Source organism: Eptatretus burgeri, chromosome 9, assembly GCF_056783735.1.
Source record: "Eptatretus burgeri isolate ZD-2024b chromosome 9, Ebu_testis_v1, whole genome shotgun sequence".
NCBI classification, from domain to species: Eukaryota; Metazoa; Chordata; class Myxini; order Myxiniformes; family Myxinidae; genus Eptatretus; species Eptatretus burgeri.
In genome coordinates, this window is record NC_140969.1 from 53,122,778 (window position 1) to 53,136,306 (window position 13,529).

The window sequence follows — 13,529 nt, forward strand, 5'->3', positions numbered from 1 at the left end:
CCCAGAATCATTGAGCTCAGAATACAACGGTAAACAAGAAGGCACTTTTTACATGATTGCCAAGTACGGTGGGAGGTCTAAGTGTCCTTTTGTAAGTAACAGAGTTCCTCTGGTAAGCATTCCTTTCTGAAGCAAAGGCTTCTTGTGATACCTGGAACTCAGGTTCAAATCCCATAAACAATCTGTTTCTCCATTGTTTGATGCCTTTGTATTTCTTGTTTAAGTTTCTGATGTCTTTCTCATTCATTTCATTTATGCACAAGCTTCTCCCTGAGATCTGATCTGTGTAAAAGCCCATTGATAATGACTTCAGTGGACTATATAGGGATGAAAGTCCATGCACAGCTGAGTAAAATATTTGTTCTTCAAGTTTGTGAAGAGTTGTACCGATGGTAGATCAGAATCTCTGGCCAACACTCCCTCAGTGATTTAAAAGTAAGCCAGTGGATTCTACGAAACGAGCAAAGCTACGCCGTGGTGCTGCACCCAAGGCCACGGTGAAGACAAACAGTGGTTTGGGTGACACTTCCACAACAGGCCAGAGTTTGTTTGTGTGTATGCAGTTTCGCACTCTGCGTCCAGAGGAGCACTCTGAGGTGATGCATTCACTGGGTACACACTACGAGGAGTTCGTGCAGATCAGCCGTGATGCCAACTTGTTTGGGCCCGCGGACCTTGGCCAGGCGGAGCGTGATTACAACCTGTGCAAGCAGCACTACGAGCAGCTATTGCACAAACTCAAAAAAGGTGTCGCATTCTCACCGCTGAAACGGCATTGGATATTATCAATTGGGTTCATTGTAGGTCCATCGGCGAATTGAGCTGTTGAAGACCAACTTAATTTTTTCCTTGTTTTATGGGTTAATAAAATTGAATGATGCATTATTAATAAGTGTGTAATTTCCTGATTATGATGTTCAACAATGCAATTTTTGTAATTTTTTTTTAATTCTGCAATTTTAACCTTCAAATGCTTTCAGTGAGAGGGGATTTGAGTTTTGCTCAACACCGTTTTTGTAATAATCCGGGTGAATCGAGTTTTGTGCTGGATGTCTGTCTATGCCATGCCGTAGCACAGAATTGCAAGACGCATGTGTCACTCTGTGCAGAGGATGCTGACGAGGCAGCGTGTCAGCACTTGCTGGCAGAACTTCGTGTAATCTCGCAGCGCCTTGAAAGCTATGAGGAGCGCATGATCCGTTTGATTCGCACGCCATTGGGGCCGGATGCTGCCCCAGGTGTCTCAAGTCGCATTGCCGAACAACAGGTGCAACTTCTTAGATTCCTCGAAGGGTTTATAAGCTTGTGTTGTGAAAGCACAGGCATTACAATGTACAATGAACTGTTCCTAGACTGGTTTAAATGTGACATTTCTTGATATATGCTCGGCAGGGCTGTGCCTAATGGAGTGTTGTTACAACACAATGTGTGTGCGCATAACTTGTTTGTTTGTTTGTTTGTTTTCCAACCCTCCTCACCATACCCGATAAACGGATGCTATTTGGATGATGGTGTAGTGGTATTACTTGTGAGATCTGCATTTGAATATGAGTACAGAAGGGCACACTTTACCATCACTCATTTCATGCCTTGCAAATTCACCTGCAGAGGATGTAGACACCTCCCAGGTTCGTTCAGATTGTGCACATAGAGCGAATAGAAAGAAGGTGTCATGGCGACTTTATTCGTGGAATGTTGGATCATTCTTGTATGTTGAAGGGTGGGTGGAAACAGCTAGACAAGGTACTGACACTACAAGCTGAATAATGGACAGTAGACTTGGGGATTCGTGAGCTTCGACGGATGCAAGGTGAATGTGGCTTCATTACAGAAAACCAAGCGATTTTGGAATGCTATGGATTGGTGATCGTGAGATACTACCAGTACGTAGACCTGTGCCAGTGCCAGGGGAGTCTGGTCACAGGGGAGAGGGAGTGGCCATAATGCTTACTGGCCTGGCCATAGCTGCATAGAGAGCAAAAGAATGGTGGAAATTGTGGAGCCTGAGATTGGTGCCTGCTGATCTGCAAATGGGAAGCCAGCAATCTGATCACATCCATGTGTTTTTGTGCTACGCAACAACACGAGCAGCCAGTATAACGATGAAGGATGAGTTCTTCCAGGACCTTGAATGCTTGTTCCAATACTGGTGGCAATACCCTCCAATTAATTTAACACTCTCTTTGAAGATCTCAATGTTCGCGTTGGGTCTTGGGATGGTGTTGATAACACATGGGATGAAGTATGAGGCCCACGTGGATATGGTGACATCAGTGTTGCATGGAAGGACCTGCTGGCTTTACTGTCCACTAATAGGGCTACAGTTTGTAATGCTTGGTTCAAGAAAAGGTACATATATAAATAGGCCTGGCAACATCCTAATTCAAAGCAGAGGCACTGCATTGACAATGCCAATATGCGCCTGAAAGATCGTAGATGCCTGAATGTTTTGTGAAGGGAGGAGCAGAATGTACTACAGACCATCAACAGCTGTGTGTGAAGCTCAAGATCAGAGGAAGAAGTCATATTCTGAAGTTTCCATCTGCCAGAGTAAGAGGATTTGATGTGACAAAGCATGACAGATACAGTGGAGAGGATGGAGATGGTCCTGATGAACCCAATCAGCAGGAGGCTTTCCAGGAACTGGTAACACCATGGAGCATTAGAAGTCTCGCCTGTAGGGGGACCTGCTGAAAAACGTGGCCAGTGGTGAGATCAGCTGTTGTTGGATCAGCTAAACCATTACTGTGTTTTGAGATGACCCTCCACTTTGACTGGTTCTGAGAGAATGCTAATAATTATTTGGCTGACCACATTATAATCTGCCATCCATCCTCCAGCACTGGAACAACATGAATGCAAGGTGGTTAGCCACGAAACAATGTTGACCTCACCAGATTCAGGCAAGCAATGTTGACCTCACCTCACCAGTGGGAAAGCCCGTCAAGCCAGACGTGAGAGAAAAATAGACCATTTCAAACCATGGCAGATGAGGTTCAGAAGGAGCGCTTTAGTGGCAAGAGGGCGTGGAAGTGCATTGTGGACATGTAGGCTGGTAGGAGAGGACTGTGTCCCTCCAGATCTGTGATCATCAGTGATGAAGACTGTGAACTTGGCACCTCGCCTTTGGCACATCAACGACGTTGAAAAAAGAATACCACCAAAGTGCTCAATTTATGAAGTTAGTTTTTATGGAAGGGTTGGAGAAAGAAAGACAACTACCATTGAATGAACATCTTTTTTTTTTCTTCTATATACAGTCAAGGCTCATGGAAGATCTTGCAAGTAAACCTTCCCCGAGGGAGCTAAATAAACCTCTGAGGAAGCTGAATAATGTAAGATAGGGGGCAGTTCCAACATCCTCCCTGAAATGGTGAAAGTGGCCTTTATGAGGAACAATTTCAGGAGCTGCTTTTAAATTAATTTATTTATTTATTTATTTATGATTTACCATGTCGAGGCTTGTGTAAGAGCTAATGCACAGAACATATAACAAGGCAGGAGACAAAAGGGGTGAGGGAGGGAAGCACAAAACAGTGGAGAACAGAGACAATAGGAGGTCTGTGGCAGGGAGAGTGATGGGGCGGGGTAAACGGGGTTGACAAGATGGACACTCCAGGGATTTTCAGGAAGGAAAGCAGGGAATGTGAAGGAGGTGGGTTTGGGGTGGATTAACGAGGGTAGAAAAGATCAAGATTTTGGATGGGGGAAGATAAGAGATGATTGTGAACGGCTGTTTTGAAGGCCTGGAGGGAAGAGTGGGATTGAAGAGAGTGTGGGAGTTTGTTTCAGAGGTTGGAAAAAAAAAAAAGAGGAATGAAAGCGTGAAGGTTAGCAGGGATTCTTGATCTTGCCAGTTTCACCAGAAGGATTTTTGGCAGACCTTGAATGCCCTGCCGAAATATTGGGGGGACAGAGCACACACAGAATGGGGGGGGGGCAAGTCTGGAGAGGAGACGGTAGAAAACCACCAACCTGCCTATGGTGAAAGAGTAAGAGACCCATAGACTCAGCTTCATCGCGGGAGATACCAATGATCCTAAATGCTTTGGTTTCCACAGCATGAATCCGAGAAAGGTGTGAGGTGGGAGCACCAGTCCAGAGGGGGGAGCAGTACTCCATCATGCTGCAGATGAAAGCTTTGTTCGTGATCAGGAGCTCAGATGTGCCATAGAAGGACTTTGCATGACGGAGGATGCTGTTGGATCTTGTACATACTGTAAAGGACAAAAGACAGGAAGACAAGGAAAGGGCAAATGCAATCCTCATTCCAAACCTCCAAAAAGGAAACCTCAACCTCTGCGACATATGGCGAGGAATTTCCCGACTGGATGTGGTTGAAGAGGTTGGAGGCAGAATCGTGCAAATGAGGCTGCAGGGTCGTCAAGCAGAGCAAGAACTCCCTGAGTTCCAGTGTGGATTCCATGATGGACTTGCATTTACCAAGATGATTTTCACAGTTTTTCCTGCGATCTTGATATCAGCCTCTCCAAGATCAAGTACAGCAATTTGTGGAGCAGACAGAACATGGAGTCAAACAGTTCCTCCTCTTCATTGACTTGGAAAAGTGTATGGCAGTGTGCCTCGTGTACCCATGTGGGTACACGATGTTGCTCTGAAGACTTTGGGCATGTGAGACATGATTGTGGACATAATTCTGTCCTTCCATGAAGGTATGATGGCATATATATGCATAAATGGAGAGTTGTCTGAGATCAGTGTAGACAAAGGCTTGATGCAAGGATGCACCATGGTCGCGGTGTTGTTCGACTTGAATGCCTGATTGGGGGTCGAGCGGTGGTCCTCAGAAGTAGCTGAATTAGAGGGAGTTGGGACCTTTCTTCGGTGCAAGTTTGACCAAAAACTTTTCAGAAGATTGACCAGAAATGCTCAAGAGAAATGGGTGTCTGCCAATTTGGAGATGATGCAGCCATGTCTGTTTCAACACGCTCAGGATCAGAGCAAGCCATGTTGGTGGACAGCAAAGGGGCAAAAGCCTTTGGCCTGAAGGTAAGCCTCTCCAAGACCAAGTTTATAGTACTGGATCATGTGGCTCCAGATGAAGATAAATATCCTGTTGTCTTGGGTGAAAGTGCAACTGAGTATGTGGATGAGTTTTCTTATCTTGGCTCCATAATTTACCTCCACTGGAAGGACGGATGTTGAGGTTGACCTGCGAGATTAAGGTTTCCAAGGCAGCTCGGGCCTTTGGTGCCTTCCATTGTGTTGGCAACAAGTCTGACCATCACCACTAAATGACAGATGTACCAGGACTGTATGCTTTCAGTCCTGCTTTATGGCTCAGAAAGCTGGGTTACCCTACAGAGACTCCTCAAGAGACTTAATGCCTTCTACCACGAATATGTATCTGCACCATCCTGGGCATTGTCAGAAGGCAACAGTGTGATTGGCACCATACATCCGAGGCTTTGACAGAGCAATGAGAATATTTGGAGACTGTAACTGCCAAGGTGACCAGGCGCCGGCTGGAGTGTCTTGGCCATGTGGCTCGAATGCCTAACCACCTGTAACCAAGATGACTTTGTTTGGTTGGTTACTTCAAACTCTCCGAGTAGGAGGACCTCAAAGAAGGGGGAAAGATCTGATCCGCCTGGACCTAAAGGCAGTGGGTGTTCCAGAAGGGGAGTGATATGACTTACCACATGGTGGGTTGGAGTAACACCAACTGCTCAGGTCTTGAGCATCAGCTTAGTCAACAGTTCAGACTTGCCCAGACACACGATCCAGTGCAATGCTTGGAGTGCAGAAGGTATTTCCACTGAGAAACTGACCTGGCAAGGCACAAGTGCACTGCTGAGCATCAGAGGCCTCTATGTGAACAATGTGGTACTGTGAAATGCTCTCCCTGAAACCATTATTTCCAAAACTGGGGAGGGCTTACAAAGCATAGATGTGACCCGCCTTGAACCTCTTCCCCTCCCAAGAAAAATTGTGAACCATAACCCTCCACTGAAACCTTCAATAGGTATACTACCAGAACCATCAAGAATATTTGGTCCTTCACCAGAACTAGTAACAAGCTTCGCTCCATACTCAGTGGCATTCTCACGACCAGAGCTGGCAGTCGACCTGCCACCAGAACTAGGGAACAGGAGCAGAGCTGGAACAGCGAACTAGAAGTTCTTCCTGAGCTGACCAGACAACTGCATTGTCAGGAGTGTAAGCATTGGTTTAGAAGAACAGGTGATGATACCGGACACAAATTCACAACAGAGAGATCATTTACAAAATTAGATGTTAAACGATATTCCAAGACGTTGCATTGAAAGCGGAAATGCGTTCATCTATCCAGAATTGGGATGTAACTTTAAAGATAAATCTCCCATTAGTTCGTGTTACAGTATAAATTTTTGATGATTCATATAATTACCTCTGTCCACCTTCATATACCTGCACTGCATATGCATTTTCACATCTGTCTGTTTGTCTGTCTCTCTATGAGCAGGATATCTCAAAAGGTTAGAGACAGATTCGGACAAAATTTGGTGGACAGGTTGGCTATTTGACAAGGACGAATTGGTTAGATTTTGGAGAAGATCCGGATCCGAATCTTAGAATTTTTAAAGTGATGCCTTCACCATTGAGAGATAGGACCAACAACTATTTACAGTATAGCACGATATCTCAAAACATTATTTGATGGATTTGGATGAAACTTGGTGGACAGGTTGCGTGTGTGACAAGGAAGAATTAATTAAATTTTGGTGTAGATCCAGATCCGGATCCGAGAATTTTTAATGCATCGAATTGAGAGACTTGAGATGCATCGCATCGAATTTCTTTGCCATTGAGAGACAGGGCCATAAACAATGTACGGCACAATATTTCAAAATGTGGATGCATTTGGACGAAACTTGGATGAGTTGGTTAGGTGACAAGAACAAGTCGATTCGGTTTTAGTTCAGGTCTGGATCCAGATCCAGCCCGTCATTGGGATACAAAACGTAAACAGTTAATACTGGTTGAGGTAGGTGCTCAACCGGGTGCCGTTCTAGTTTGTGAATTTTTATTGTTATTTTTATGATTATGTGCCTCGTATAACAACTTGTTAGTTGCATACAAGGAAGCCAGTGGCCTTCAATATTTAATTACTCTCAAGTCTTGTTCCCAGCGCTTGTACAGTGAGGTGGAGGGTATTCGGGCTGGCCTGGATCGTACGCGCGAGTCATGCACCGAGGTGCTTGCACGGAGTCCCACCGTGCCAAGCCAGCCCAACCTGCGCTCGGAGCTTAGCGTTGTCCTACAGAAAGCCGAGGACATCTACAGCCTCTCATCTGTTTACCTCGAGAAGTACGTGAATTTAACATGAGCACTTATCTGAAATTGTACACTAATGTTATACTTCGATTTTAATTCTTCATTTCCCCGTTTTCCTCTTCCTTTGTGCTGACAAAGTGTATGTATATATATATATATATATATATATATATATATATATATATATATATATATATATATATATATATATATATATATATATATATATTGTTGTGAATTCGCGCCCGCCGGCGTGCAGACGGCCGTGTCACTCGAATCGCGACCGCGTCGCCCACCGGACGGACAATTCAGTCGTGACCCTCCGGGAACTATCGCCCAGAGCCAGTCACGGGTGGGCCTTTCGACCTCACCACAATCGTGCCAATCGGCTACCCACGTAGGATAGGGTTGTTCGCCAAACTCAACCTACCTAAGTACCCACACGGACGGTAAACCGGGCGATCGTACCTCGCCGCAGGTCGACTCCAGACACGAACCGCTTAAGCGGTCCGTTCCGTGCTACAGTGATAACCGAGCGGTGTTATCGTCGGCCTCGACGGTTCCGATTAATTACCGGGCGTATTAAGCCCACTACGAACCCTTTACGTGAAGCAGGATGGAGGGTCAATAAAGAAAAGACGAAGCGAAATGGGAAAACAGTTCACACAAAGCACATTTATTTCCCAGCACACGGAAAGCACGCATATACAGCCAAACAGTCAAAATGCACATATAGCAACCAAAACAAAAGCAACAATGACCCAGAGTTACTACCGACTATGCACACACATGGCAACACTTCTACAGTTCTACTTTACAGACGGCGCCAACACACATTTACTCAAAAGCAAAGGAAAGAAGCCACCCTCATAGACAAGGGGGCAGACGGGCCTGTAGGCCAATATGTGTGCGTGACCTGAACGAACGGCCAGGCCCGCGAGACCTGGGGGGTCCTACCCGCGTCCTCGTGATGCGTTGGCGGACGAGCCGCAGATGTGGCCGCGTGGCTGTGCCCCGACTCCGTGCTCCTTGGCGGGTTTCGTTGGCACAACGTTTGGTGTGGGGTGGGAACGGGGCCCCCTTGTTGCACTATCTCAGTGCAGGGGAAAGGGGTAATTGTTGATGCCCTGGGGGAGGGAGAATGGCTGGCTGGCTTGGGTCCCGCGCCGAGTGATCCCACACCGCGACTTCGTCGCCGACCGCCGTCCTTCTTGCCTCGGACCCGAGCTCCTTTGCCTCTTCCCACAACTCTTCTCAGCCGACTCCAGAACCCCACTCGATGACACACCGATGACTTTGCCACCCGACTCGACTCAATCTCCACCCGACTCGACTCTCTTCCACCCCGATGACTCGACTCACTCTTTCTGCCCTGATTCGCCTTGCACTCGCCGTTTTATAGGCTGACAGGAGCAGCTAATATGCAAATATCCGGATAAGAATGACCTCGGGGGTGGAGCCACGCTCGCCAATTGGTTGGAGGAAAGGGGGCGTGAATCTCCCCTGATCCTAGAATTTGCATATATCGATTTCCTCCAGACGCGCCTGGAGGCGGGGCCAAGCCGCTCCGCGCTTGCTAATTGGACGGACCAAAAGTGGGCGTGTAGCGTTCCTGATCCGAATTTTCCAAGGAAAGGCCGCTATTTGTGCTCGCGGCTTAGTGCGTATCGCTGAACGGGCCCAAGACAGCCCGACGCTCAGTGTTCACAGGTGGTGCGGGAATGGCCATAGAAGGAGAGAGGTGAAGGTGGTGGAGGGTTTTCGGTGGTGGTTTGATGGTTATGGTGCCGTTTGGGAATGGCGGTGATGCGATGATGTGAGATTGAGTTGTGAAGGTAAAGGTCGTGGCTGTTGGCGTTGTTGTTGTTGTCTGAGGGTTGGAGCGTGGTTGCAGTTGGTGATGATGGCTGGCGTGGTGGTTGTTGTGTGATGGCGGTTGTTACGTGGTTGGTTCAAAATAAAGATAGCACAGAAAAACAGCTATCTCAAAGCGTCGCAGCCCGGATGAATCACATAAATTCCGTCTATACAACGGGTTTGGGGCTAACTACACATGTACTTAGAGATATCTCACCTACGGGCCCTTAATGGTGGTTTGCGAATTTTCACAGCCGTAACAATATATATATATATATATATATATATATATATATATATATATATATATATATATATATATATATATATATATATATATATATATATATATATATATTTCTTGTTTACAGTATAAATATTTAATAGATTAGCTAATATTTATTCCTAACATCTGTTGAGTATATACCGTGTGTTGGCTTAATGGTTAGGGTGGAGGGCCTGGGATCCTAAGATCCTGAGTTCAAATCCCATTTGGATTTTGAATTAATACCAGGTGGGGTTGACTCTGTCTGTCAATTTTCTGAGGTCGGCAAAATGAGTGCCATCTTACTTGTATCCCGTGTCGGAGTGGCGACCCATCCAGGATTGTGCCCAATAGCCAAGGAGACTGCTGAGGGAGCAGTCATAAATTATTATGCATAAATTATCATAACAGAATTACAATAACGAATAACTAAACTCACCGAAAGTTTGGGGTCATTACTGTATGTACCCAAAAATCACCCTAGCTGGCTTGGAGAGATGCACAAAATAGAGCAGCCGCTGGTGTGTTATTGTCACAATCTTCGTACCTGGGTACCTGGGTACACCTTGACACACGATACCTGCACATTCCCGGATGTAGACCTCTCAATGGTTGACACTTCTGACCTGAGTTTTGCCTTCCAGACAGCTGTACTTGTTTGTGGTGTTTAATACTTCACTTATTTTGTTCATATGCACATGATACCCCCTACACTCCTACAGCTATGTTTATCACCATCCGAGGTATAGACACATTTATTGCCATTCTTAGTACGTTAATTCTCCATCCTTTTTCATTTGAATCTTTAATGAGCCTCAGTATCTATTGAGGAAAGATTTGCTCTTCCATCACCATTGCTTAATTCTCTGCCTTTTATTTCAGGCTTAAGACGGTGGATCTGGTGGTGAAATACCTGCATGATGCAGAATCACTTGTAAAATCGTATGAGACGAGGCTGTGCGCGGAAGAAGGTGTACCAGCTGAGCCTGAGAGGGTTCGGCAATACATCGCTCAGATTAAGGTCGGTGTGCATGAGGGCTTCGATGGGAATAATCTCACCAGCTGTGCATTCACATTTATGCTTCCCTTTTCTTTTTGTTTCTAAAATCTATGCTTATGAAAGAACAAAGATGATGAAGGTTAAGGGTAAAATACAGTGTAGTGGTGGGGACACAGTTGTACAGAAACAAAGCAGGTGGATGGACAAGTGGTAAAAGATGAGAGAGGATTAAGAGGAAGATGGAAACATGCAAAGGTGTGTGCCTGTGGAGAGTGTTAATGGGGTAAGGAAAAATCATGGGTAGGGATGGAAGATGACATGAGATTAGGGGGGTGGGGCAGGTGTGAGAGGGTGGAGATTTCTCATAATTGCCCTGCTGACTGTGGAGCGATATCTGACTTTGCAATATGGCGTTGCCGGCACCCAGCATGCTCCAAGAAGTTATGTCGCTTTCCCCAAGCTCAGTGGCTGTTTGACTGGTCTGTCCAGTGTGGTCTAACAACCCTGTCAGCAAGTATGCACGATTTGTGTAACAGCTCCACCGTCAGCCTCAGACCCTGTTAAAAAAAGGAAAAAATAAAAAGTGAACTGCACTTCCATGTGGAGCAAAGCACAGAATGTCCACATGTGGGAAACAAAACCGAAGTAGAAGCCTTGTTTTTTCAGATCAGTCTTGTTAAGCACAACCATGGTGTTCTTCATCCATCCCAGGCCCTTTGGTGTCGGTGGGGCCATAATGTTGGTGAGAAAAATCACTGTATTCCTTTTGATTTACCAGGCATGGCATGCGGAGGCGAATGAGGAGCTCCCATTGTTCCATGGACTTCAGGAGGAGGTGCATAGGGCTCAAGCCCTGAATGAACGAATGCTCGTGGCACATGGGGAGCGCAGTGTTGACCTTGAGCGCTTCCAGGAGCGTACCGAACAGTTGCTGCAGCGCTGGCAAGGCATGCACGCACAAGTGGACAACAGGTAGAATGTTCTTCCCAGACCTTTTCTGTGATAGAATGATGCTTCTGTTCAGCTTCTTGCCTGCAGCAGTGTCTTACTGACTATCCATGCACCCTTACCATCACCACCACCACCAGTTGGAATGCTACGTATGAAGAAGGCTCATCTTGAACAAATTTTCCTGAAGTTAATAACATGCATTTGTAATATTTGTTTTTTAAAACCTTAAACACTATACTGTGTGTGTGCGCGCGCGCTCACACACACACACACACACACACACACACACACACACACACACACACACACACTCATACATTTTTTTTTAAGATAGATTTTCACAAAGTAACCATTTTTATTCCTCACAGAGTGCGAGAGCTGGAAGCCTTGAGTAAAGTTATGTCCAATTACCGGACACTGCGCACAGAACTCAATGTGTGGCTTGGCGCGGCAGTCAAGCAGCAAGATGAACTCCAAACGAGTCACACACATGATAGCCACATGCTGAGCCAGCAGCTCACCAGGCAGAAGGTGAAGGAATGTGTGTTTTTTATATTATTTTTCTGCCTCTCTTGAGATAGATGCCACTGGACGGAAACTTGATTTGTGAACATGCCTTTAATGGTACTGATCCACCCTCATGGGCTTATTGTTGTTTCATCAATGCAACAGTTTTATCCTTAAACCCCAACAAGTCCGATATTGGGAAATATGAGCAGGAGGGGCTTGGCAATTGTTTTTTGTTTTTTTGGCCTGAGGAGGGGAGGGGGTGACTTGGTGTCGACGTGGGAGGTGCTGGGCAGTGTCGAGGTAAGGTGGTAGGACAGAGAGAAACTAAAGGTATATGCTGGTTTTGTTGAGATTTCCACGCTAATTTCTGAGCTATATTAGATAACTAAGAAAACAAATCTTTACAAAAGATCATTGTTATTTTGAAAAAAACTGCTTAACACTCCAAACAGAGCTCAACCAACGAGCACACAGTAGTATTTAGTGTACCATCTACACTGTCATTGTCACAAGGAAATAAGCACACGCTTGAAGATTCTGGACTGTGGCGGTATTAAATACAGTCAATCTGCTCACTACTGATTAGTCAGCAAGTCAAAGTCGACTATTGTTGGAATTTCTCAAGACGTTGAAAAGCTCATTCATCTTCACCATGACCATCTGCAGATCTTCTGGATCACCAAAAGGCATGGATTTTGGATGAAGTGCTTTCTGTTCCATTGTCCACCACAGGTGGTTTGCTCGTTTTGTGTCATAGGTTTCTCGACTGGAACCATCCATGGATATACACAAGTGATTCGTCATGTCAGTTGTCAGAGATGGTCTCCAGTCAGACCTAATGTGCTTACCAGTAGAAAACCCCTTTTCATAATATTTGCTGATGCTATATTGATAGGGTCAAAATGGTGTCAAATGCTTTGACTCTGTTTTCAGGAATGTACAGCTCTAACTAACATAGATGTTGAGGATCAGGATTTGTGGCGACATCTTGGACTCATTCACAGTGGCTGCTTTCGCTTTCTGTGTTCAAATACAATGAAGGATACTGATGGTCCTTCTCTGTGATTTCTGTTCGTTTGTTTTTGAAGGATTCTTATTGGCTTGTCCCAGAACATTTATCATAAATACACATGACGTGTGTTTCACAAAAATATTGACTTGTCCATCGGATAACTGGCGCACAATCTTAATTTTCACTTGGCCCGGACAGTGGGACAATCGTTAATGTTGAGCCCAGCGTTTACTCCAACATGTCTGACATTCTTGTGTGAGCTTTGCTTCATAAAACTGCAACTCAGTGTTGAAATCCCCGGTTAAAATGTCGATTTTCCTGTTGTCCTTGTTCACTTGATGTTGTATGTGCAATGTCTTAATATGAACCTTATGCACAGCAGGAAAAGGAATGAGTGGAATGTAATGACCTGGTTAAAGAAGCAGAAGTGATATTATTGAAGACAGATGATGGATTTTGTCACATTTTCACCTCGTTTGAAGAAGATTAGTCGTATCCTAGTAATTTGCATTTTCCGATTTGATCTGCCCTCTCCTAGTGTGTGCAGTTTTTGATTAATTTTTTGCCACCTTTGTTTCCTCACATGTGTTTCATGTCAATACAGTATTTATTCCTTTCTTTTGTAGCACACTTGTGACAATTGGAAAAAAAATGCA

At 45.2% G+C, this 13,529-nt stretch overlaps 1 protein-coding gene across 1 annotated transcript in view; it reads left to right on the plus strand.

Annotated features, from left to right (window-relative positions):
* Window positions 1-13,529, plus strand: part of LOC147020138 (microtubule-actin cross-linking factor 1-like) — a 212,772-nt gene that overhangs the window by 56,080 nt on the left and 143,163 nt on the right. Inside the window, exons 20-25 of the mRNA XM_085895175.1 lie at window positions 564-747; window positions 1,110-1,267; window positions 7,133-7,311; window positions 10,283-10,421; window positions 11,179-11,372; window positions 11,720-11,882. Coding sequence (XP_085751301.1) covers window positions 564-747; window positions 1,110-1,267; window positions 7,133-7,311; window positions 10,283-10,421; window positions 11,179-11,372; window positions 11,720-11,882 — 1,017 coding nt within the window. The remainder of the gene's footprint in view (window positions 1-563; window positions 748-1,109; window positions 1,268-7,132; window positions 7,312-10,282; window positions 10,422-11,178; window positions 11,373-11,719; window positions 11,883-13,529) is intronic.